We start from the raw sequence: 10,184 nt of genomic DNA on the forward strand, positions 1-10,184 counted from the left end.
TTTATTTTAAGGTTTGTTATCAAGATGGGAAATGTGGTGTGGGCATTATTTAATTTATTAAAATTTAAAGTTAAAATTTTATTTATAATTTTATTGAGTTGAAACTATAAAAATTTAATCACACTTCTTAGTACAAAATATAGGTTAAGGGTTGTTTTTTTATAAAGAAATGATGTTTAAGTACTGTCAATCGTTAACAAAGAAAGTTTTTAAAAAGCCTTAAGTTACTGACTGTGTGCTGCCACATCGCATTTCGGTTACATAATATACAAAAAAGAGCGCTCAAAAGTGTATTTCGTCCCAGTAAGCAAATGCAAATTATTTGTGACTTAAACAACTCTATATATCTGAAAAAGACACTAAAAGAAAAAAAACACTATCATTAAAAGATACCTCAGCTTTATTAAGTTTTTTTTATAGGACTTGGTTATTTACAGTAACATACGTGTTTGTAAGAAAGTTATAATAAGTATTTAAAAAAAAAATTGAAATCGTTGTATTTTCGCTCGGAAAAGAACAAAAGCATCGTCCGTTGATCGTTCGAAAGTAACCAATAAAAACAATGTTCGTTAAAAATCTACCAATGAATGATGATGTTTCTTGACTGGAGGTTCCCTTTTCCTTGCTTTGGGGAAACAGAATATATATGTATTCACTATTTCGCTGCTAGAGCACTGTCAAGCAACAAGGCATTTTATACGTTTCATACATTTTTTCATTTTACACCTTTTACATTGAAATTAATATTTTTATGTTTGTATTATACTCTGGTTAGTTGTTATTCTCAAAAGAAAAGTTTGCAACATGGCTAAAAGTAAGATTTTAAACTATTGTGCTACATATTACACAGATACTCTAATAGTTATAAGTAATTTTGAAGAATATATCATTTATAGAAAATATTATTTTTAAGCTCAAAGTTGTTTACGCAAAAGAAGTTCTCGCTATGAAGCAAAAGCAAGGATGGTTACAAGAAGGCGAAGCTGTCTATTAAAGAAAGTTCATTTCTTACAAGTGCAAGACGTAAAGAGGACACCAAGTATTTTACGCACATCTACTGTCAGAAGTTTATTTGTTCCAAAAAAATCTTTTGAAGAGCTTCCTCATGAAATTATAGCATTAATTTTAACCTATTTTAATGTAAAGGATCTGATTGCTCTAAAACGTGTAAATTATCTTTTTATATTATTTTGTCAATTTATATATATGAATATCTAATGCATATTTTGTTTTTAACAGTGGCATTTGTGGTACATTTGCCCAATCTGTTAATAAAAATTTGCTTTCAAAATTTCAGTTGTCAAAATAGCAGGCTGAGTATGGTTTTTATTGAACACTGAGATGTGCAGATTAACTAGGCATTTAAAAAGTGACATTTTTAAATAACTTTTGCAAATCAGTGTTGAATGACACTTTTTAGGTCAACAAAAGGTTTAAAGAACTCATTGATAGTAATCACATGATTTGGTCGCAAGTAAGTTTTCAGGGTCTATGGCCTACTTCAGCTGAAGAGGAACAACTTTTTCATAGGTAAATAAAAGTATGTTTATCATTTAGTAGATTTAAAACAACAATTGAATCTAAAATGTTTTCAAGATAATTTTTTTGGTTGTAGAGGAGCTTCATGCAGTAATGTAGAATGTCTGGTGAAGCTTGGTTTGTCTCATCTTTATCACTATAATCTGATAAGTACGATAGTTTAAATTGTATAAATGAGTAAAATCTATTACTGCACTTTTTAGTTATCTTAATAGTTTCAACTATGGTGCTTTTTTTTTTTTTTTTGTTTATTAATATATTTTTAGGTCTGGTATAAATACTAAATGCTTTATTATTTGCACCAGATCTGAAAGCATATCAATAAATTAATCAACTGTAAAGGTTTTTTTTCACTATATATGTAGTTTTTAATTATATGAGTAGGTAATTTCACAAAGGTTTTTAATCATTTAAAAAGTTATAACTATTCTTTATATAACCAGAAATACATTTTTGTTTCAGGTGGATCGGAGAAAAGTGAAAAGTTAGTTAAACACAATGCTGCCCTGGCTGCTAATTATTTTTGTCAACTTGACTGCCAAATTGCACCTAAAAAACCTATTACATGGATGCTGATTCGCCCTCCTTGGTCAAATCGGTCAGTGTGCTTAAAGCAAGCTATTCAAAGTCATATGCAAGAAATGAAGTCACTCTTAACAAATGGTACAATATGCTACAATATTGGCCGTGTGCTCAGTTTAGAAGCAGATGTTCTTACAAAAGAAGCCTCTAAGAATTTTCAGATGTCATCTTTACATGGTTGTTCACATGCTGCCTTTGAGGAGCTATTATTCCAAAATGTACCTGATTTAGATTCAGGAAGAAAACTTCAATGGTTTCGTGATTTAAAGAAATGTGTTCAAAGTGAAAATCAAGAGGCAGCTTTCATGCTTGCTAACTTTTACATTGTCAACAGGCAAAAAACTTTTCTTGAGGGGGAAGAAGCAACTAGCTTTTGTAAAAGACTGTTTTCAAAAAGTTCTTGCATAAGATCTGATAAACTAGAAAGTTTTCAACCCAAAATTAACAGCTTGATGCGATGCATTTTGGTTGATTGGCTAGCAGAGGTTGCTTATATGAAAGACATGAGCCATCAAGTTATTCATGCAGCTATACAATATGTTGATCGTTATCTTACTACACGTGTTATTGAGCGCACTAAATTACAACTTCTTGGTATCACTTGTTTACTTCTTGCAGCCAAGTAATTTCTTTCTTAGTAATTTCAAGTAGTTTCTTTCTTAGTAATTTCAAGTAATTTCTTTCTTTTATTTGTAGCTAATGATTATTTTAAGAATAATTTGATTTTTTAAAATTCACGTTCTATTTTTTTAAGATCACATTATGATCCCCGTCCACAAATACATATTTTAACAGTTCGAGAGTCATCTTGGTTAACTGATCAAACTTACCAATATGAAGATGTTGTAAGGTTTGTGAATTCATAAGTTTGCATAAATAGTATGATTTATGTTAAAAAAAACTTAACAGACAGTTTTAATTTATCTGTTTATTGATACATTGTGTTATGAACAAACATGTTGAATTGTATGATTGGATAAACCATCATTCATTGTAAACAGGTTGAGGCTATTAGTAAAATGTCAAAATGCCCCCTGAGGGTGCTGAATTGATCATGAAATATCTTCATTGTTTGGCTAATAATTGACAATAAAAGACACAATATGCATGCCAGTCAAATGATAGTCAGTGTTGTTCTCAAGCATTGTTCAGTATACCTATCTAATAATATTTTCATTTCTTAACTATAGAATGATGGGTGAAGTTCTGGCTACTTTTAAAGGTGACATTTGGGTACCATCATCTTGGGATTATTTAAACCTCTTACAATCATTTTCAGAAGTAAGTAAACAAAATGAAGGTTGGCTATTAGCTTAACTTTTTGATGTCTGAGAATTGTTTAATTGCATATATATATATATATATATATATATATATATATATATATATATATATATATATATATATATATATATATATATATATATATATATACATACATTTTTTAATCAAATCTAATTTATTATTATTTATTTTTTTTAGGTTAACCTTCAAACAAAAAGTTTCTCGCATTATTTACATGATCTTTCTATGCTGTTTACTTGTTTTGGAAGGTAAATTAAGCTAATATCTTTTTCATAAAACATTAATTTGCTTTATTGACTTTTTTTTAAAATAAAAATTTTTTTTTTTTTTAGTTTTAAACCATCTATGTTGGCAGCATCATGCATATTTCTTGCAGGAATCATTTTAAATAATGGTACTTTCTTCAAATTAAAAAAAATGATAAATGAATTAGTCCTGATAAAACAATTTCAACAGATTCAAATCAAATTGAAAAAAAAAAGGATACATAATATTAAGTATGACCTAATCCGAAAAATAAAGTTGGTATAATAGGTTTATAAGTTGAGTTTCTTTCAATATATTTATTTTTTCTATTTTTAATATATTTTCTGTGTTCCGATTTTAATTTTCCACATATAAATTGGAAGCTTTAAATTTTTCCTATTCAAGCGGCTAAACTATTTTGATTGCTATGCATTTATTTGTTTAAGAAAGTGCATGGCTAAAATGCTTTGAAGAATATACTGGTCTTGCAGTTAAAGATGTTGCAAATTGTGCTTCGCTTCTGTATTATAAATGGTATGAATATTTATATTGTTAATTACTAGTGTTTTTTCAATTGTTGTTAACAAACTTGTATTTTTGCAATAAAATTGTTTATGATAGTGAAAATTGTAAGCTACATGCAGATGCCAGCAATATTCAATTTACTGTATTTAGCATGGTGACCAAAAGTTATACCATCATATATTTTTGTAACAGTTGTAATGCCATAACATTTTTGCATAATTTTAAAAAATTATACAAAAATGCTATAGTAATATAATTATTACAAAAATATATGATGGTTTAACTATAAAAATTACTTTAAAAAAAAAAAAAGAAATCAATAACCAACCAACTTTTCAAAGAGTATTTTAGGTAGACTAAACCTTTCAAATGTAAAGTTGCTTTTTTATGCATTTAAAGACATTTTTGTGGCAAGTTTATATACAAACATAAAATGTTGTTTTTAAAACATAAGCTTTTAAAGTAAAGAATTTTAATAGACCTTACAAACTTGCCATGTCTAAATATATCAATTTTTGAAAATTTGATTTATTCTGAAATGTTGATGTTTATTCAGCATAACCTGCAATGTAAAAAGTTCAGATTTTTGTCTTAAATTGATGTTTCAAAAAATTTAATCATTTAATTTTTATCTTGTTCTCAAAATTTGTGGATATACTTTCCTTTATAGCACTATATAATGTTCAGTATGGTTAGAATGTTAGTTCTTCTACATTGTCTGTAAGTTACAATGCAACAATGGATTATTGCCAAATTTTTTGCTGCCAACATTAAATACCTTTGTTACATCTTTATAACTTCAGTTTGAATTTCACTCTTCAGTTTTTAAGTTCATGGTGCAGATGCTCAAAATAGAGGATCTGCACCATGAACTTAAAAACATAGATTCTCTACTTAGATCTGTTGAGAAACTGAAAAAAACCAACTGTTTTGAGTTTTAAAGTGAAAATTTCAGTGTTTGCACAAATATAAATGAATCTCTGATTTTTAATGTATAAATCAGGGGGTCCCACCAGTTTAACACAGCAGAATTTAGAGAACATTATGTTAAGGTACTTATAAGTTTTATTTGCCAATAATGATAAAAAAAAATATATAGTAACACTAAAAATCAATTAAAATTGTTAAGTAAATTTTAGTTGACTTTTAGCAGCAAAAATGTATTCTTTGAATTGTTTTATCTAGCATTCTTTGCCCTTCAATAAAAGATGATCGTGATCTGCCTTTAAAAAGCATCAGAGATGAATACTCATCAGAAAAATATGACTGTATTGCCAAGTTCAATATTGCTCAACCCTCTGAAATAAAAAGTAGAATTCTAGCTATAGATGGCAACTTGACATGCATTTCACAAGATCCTTTTCAATTTGATATTATATCCATGGATGAGACTTTAAATTTAAGTATCAAGAGTGTGGACTATGATGGTGATTGTGATGAGGACAGTGATGCACTTTCTGACTCATTTGAAGAAGAAAGTTTTTGTGTGGGTCGCACAAAGTCCTTATCATTTGTTGAGGAATATTCTGATGATGAGACTATGGATGGTGATGCCAAAACTTTCAACAAATCCATTCCAGGATGTGAAAACTATACTCCAATATTTAATAACACTACTGGTAGAATTACTCACTTTGAAAATAAGTGGCTCAGTGAAAACAGTTTTAATAAAGACAGTTATAACTTTGAAAGTGAACACAAAGAGAACTTATATTTTTTCCCAGAAAAAATTGCAAATAAACCATCTGCTGATGTTAAGTGTTTAGTGTCCCAGACTGCTCCTAGGAAGCGCTTGATTAAAAGAAAAATGACAGCTGAGACTGTTGATGCCATCGGGAAGCGAACTCGTGCCAGTAGCTCTAATAAAAACTAGTTTGTTATATTATTTGTAATGAAAAAAATGTAAAATGAAAACTTATTTTATACAAGACTAAATTTATTCTGTGGATTTGAAAGGTTTTAGAAGTTCTAATCTTCATTTTTTTTTTTATTCATGTGTACAACATTTCTCCAATAGGTTTTTAAATAGTTTTAACCTTTATACTTTATAGAGAGAGCTATCTTCATATGTATTATATTGTTGTATATATTCTATTATTTTACCTATTCTATACGCATATATTTATGGTCCTCTACTATTTTTTAAGCTATATTTTTAAGGCAAATTTTCTTTGCTTCTTTTAAAGTGTTTTCTTGTTTGCTTTGATTTAAATTTTTTAAGCAAGTAGTTTTTTTTCTTTTTTTTGATTTTATTTTTTTTTAATTTCATTTTTGAACGTTTTTACTGTTTGTTTTGTTGTTTCTTTTTTTTAATATAGGAAAAACGGATTATTAGGCTCATTAGGTATTTCAAAACCAATTATCATTTCTCGTGAACCGATGTTTTTTACAAATCTGATGAGGAATTTTTTCTCTAAAACCTTTTTTTTCTTTGAAAGAATTTTTTTTGGTGAACGTCACAAACCAATGAGATTAGGTTTTGATCATTTGATTAAGAGGTTCTTCAGGGATTTTCATTGATACTTTAAGAAATGTGTTTTAAACTGAATGCGCGACGCTCTATTTTTTCATAGTTACTTTTTCCTTCAAATATTTTCGTTAACCTCTCCGTTTTGGTTGAATGTTTGATGTTTAATGTTCTTTGTGTTAGATTCCAGTTTTCAGAAGGAGACTATAGTTTCATCCCGTGTCACATTTCTTGCTTTCATTTCAATTTAGTTCCTGATATTATAAGAGATGTTAATTGGTTTGTTTTATTTGTATAGTTTGATACGATTATAATTTTATTTGGCTGTTATTAAATTATTTATGTCGAAATAAATTGTTTTTAAGTTGAAAGTTGTTTTGTCGCCATCACTTATAATCCAAAGTCTTGAAACCCCAAATGTCTATCTTATTCGGCTGGCGATTATGGTAAAAATCAACTTTGAAAAAAGTGAAAACAGTTCATGGTTTGTTTTCTTACTACTCGTTATTGTAAAGAGTGTTGAGTTTAGAATATTTTTTATTCAGAATAATGTTCCATCACAAGCTATTTCTCTTATTCTTCTGGCAACAAAGTTTGTCTTTTGATGCCATCCATTCATTCAGTTTTCCAATATTTCTATACGATTTATTTGCTGCTGATAAAATTCCTCAGTTAAGATTGCATCAGATTTCAGCAGCTCATAATGTACTAAACTCCTTTAATCCCGTCAAATTACAAACAAAGATTTTTTAGACTGTTTTTCTTTGGCGTTGATGTCAATGTCGTTAGGACAGATTCGCCTCGTTTCACATGGACTTTTTTAGTTTAGTATTGTCGCAGTGTACCCTTCAGCTCGATTAAAAAAAACTCCACCAAACTTAAAAAAAAAAACTTTTCGACACCTATTGAATTTAAAAATCACTATTTAACCTACATAATAAACCTATAATACGATGATCTTCAGTTTAGCTCATGAGGCAACAAATGTTCTTGCTTTAAAATCATTCCCATCGCTTTTAATTCATTCGTAAAGTTGCTAATTTGAGAGTCGTATTAGAAGGATCCTCATCCAGATTTAGTTATTTACATATTTATGTTTTTGAATTTATATATTTATGTATGTAAATATTTGCATATTTATATACATGCATATTTGTATACTTTTACACTGATACATTTATACATTTTTATACCGAGATAAATACAAGTATAGATACAGAAATGTAGCAAATGTTATCTGACTTCAACTTCGTGTATTTAGAGAAAAAATCTTGAATAAAATTTGGATTACCTTTTCCATAAAACAATTTTTTTTTAATACAAAGGTTTTTTAATACAGTACAAAGCTAGTCAGAAATACAGCACAAAATTGGTCAGAAATTATCAGCTGATGACATTTTTAAAAATTTGAGAAGGAAATTACATCTTTTATTATTGATGTTTTGTAATTTTGTTTTTTGTCTAACGATAAACTAATATAACTAGCTAAAAAAATCAGGTATTTATAAAGTGTTAATATATCTATTCCTAATTTCATTTTTTTTTCTTTTAAATGCTCAAATCTTAGTTTTAGCTTAATATCATTTTAAAAGGGTCGGCAATTAAAGACAAAACCTGCATAACAGAAAAACTAAAGATTGAAGTTGACTGTGCATTTGATAATTTATTTGTAATAGACTAGAAAAATTAAAATGATACGAAGGAGATTTAAAAGTGAAGAAAAGTCGCTTCACAGTTTATTGTGCAAATACTAAGAAATTTATAAAATACTAAGAAGTTTATAAAATTACTCGTTGAGATTAATATAGGGAACATCAATCAAAAAAGGAAAACTTGATTCCTTGTAAATGTTTTTTTCCTACAGCATCACACAATGTTATCTCTATGGCATGTAAAAAAATAAGATAAACTACATTTAATAAGCATGTAGTAAACTCCAATTCAATCATCCTATAGATAAATAAGGAGACTAGATTAATAAACTTCAATTCAATCAGACTGCAGATGATTTATGTGATTACCATAATTCAATCAGACTATAAATGATTTATGTGATTATTATAATTTGAGTCTTAAAGTAATTTGAAAACACCCAAATGTTTGGCTAAAAAGAATTTTGTGATTTCGCCATCTTAATAAATCTAAATCTACACATCCTAACAAATCTATGAATATATGCCAAAGCCCCGAGTCAAATCATAAAATTTAAAAGTGGTAAAGGGATATTTTTTGTGATATTTTTTTTTTTTTCAAATTGAAGCTCATTTTCTGTATTATACAAAACAAACTTTGTCTCAATATCAGAATCAAACTCTGAACGCACATCAATTCTATCACTAAGGGCAAGTCTTTTGCATGCATTTACTTACTTTGTGATATGTCTTGAAATAATTTTGTTAATATACCTAATTTTAAAAGACTCTTTTTTCACCTCCAAAGGGGCTACTTGCAACAACTGGGGCTCCTCAGAGCAACATTCAAAAAACAACATTATAGTATGATGATGTATAAAAGTTTGGAAAACTACCTTTTAGCTTTTTAGTCAATTTTTTGTTAGCAACTGCAAAAATTAAGTTTTTTAACTATAAGTTAAAAAATCTAGTTACCTTAAATTTGTAGATTTTTTACATGTATGTAAATATATGGGTAAAAAAACTTCCATTTATAATTTTATAATCTGTTTGTAAATTTATAATATAAATATTTTACAGTTATAAAAAATCTAAAAAATAAAAAAGCTGAAAAATAAAAAATTTAAAAAATGAAAAAAAAAAAAAAATTATTTTACAGAGATAATGCTAGAAAGCTTATGATAGTTAAAATATAATTAAAGTAAGGTGTATAATTTGTAGAGTAGATTATATAATTGTCACAAGCTTCCTGCATAATTCGGACCTTGTTTAATTAATTCAAACCTAGCTTCCTGCCTTGAAATTGTTGAACTTTCAAAGCAAAACGAAAACAAACAACTTTCTGAACTTTTACTTGAGTGTTAGTAAGTAAGTTTTTAAGGTTAGTAAGTAAGATTTTCTGATACAAGAATTTAACAAAACTTAGTAAAACTAAAAACCCGTTTAAAGAATAAATTCTTCTACATAATACAAACTAACTCCATAGAATTCTTTTTTTCTCATCTAACTTATTAGCTTTTTCTCTATATCCATATTATTTACTTTCTTCATAACATTATTTCCGAGCTCTAACTTTCAAATCATACAATGAAAAGAGTTAAACTGTAAACTAACGATAAACATTTTTTTTTTAAAAAAATTTTAATCGAAACGATGTGTTTTTGAATTATATAAACTTAGTGCTCTCAACCAATGCGCAATGTTTTGTTAACGTTTTTTGCCGGCTGGATGTATTTAATGGTGAGTTAAATGAATTAATATAATTGTAGACTTATTTAAAAGCTTACCAAAATTGTTAGTAACGCCTCAAAGGTGGAATCGAACCACTCCGACTCTCATCGGCTACGGGTTTGAAGCCCGCACTCCGGACCACCGAAGATCATCAAGGC

At 27.9% G+C, this 10,184-nt stretch overlaps 1 protein-coding gene and 1 non-coding gene across 2 annotated transcripts; one reads left to right on the top strand and one right to left on the bottom strand.

Moving 5' to 3' along the window:
* The first annotated feature begins 166 nt into the window (after positions 1-166).
* LOC145184147 (cyclin-F-like) lies at positions 167-7,030 on the top strand. The gene is made up of 11 exons (XM_080059759.2): positions 167-814; positions 914-1,167; positions 1,421-1,530; positions 1,616-1,689; positions 2,002-2,743; positions 2,876-2,971; positions 3,312-3,402; positions 3,604-3,674; positions 3,759-3,820; positions 4,119-4,206; positions 5,383-7,030. Exons 1-11 carry the CDS (start codon positions 805-807, stop codon positions 6,068-6,070), a joined length of 2,286 nt encoding a protein of 761 aa, XP_079915885.2. The 5' UTR covers positions 167-804; the 3' UTR covers positions 6,071-7,030.
* A 3,067-nt stretch (positions 7,031-10,097) lies between these two features.
* Positions 10,098-10,184, bottom strand: Trnastop-uca (transfer RNA opal suppressor (anticodon UCA)). The gene has a single exon. It is a non-coding gene; the product is annotated as a tRNA-Sec (tRNA).

This window comes from Hydra viridissima, unplaced genomic scaffold (genome assembly GCF_058129835.1).
Source record: "Hydra viridissima isolate aposymbiotic clone 2 unplaced genomic scaffold, HvirCarnegie_v1 scaffold_7, whole genome shotgun sequence".
Taxonomy (NCBI): domain Eukaryota; kingdom Metazoa; phylum Cnidaria; class Hydrozoa; order Anthoathecata; family Hydridae; genus Hydra; species Hydra viridissima.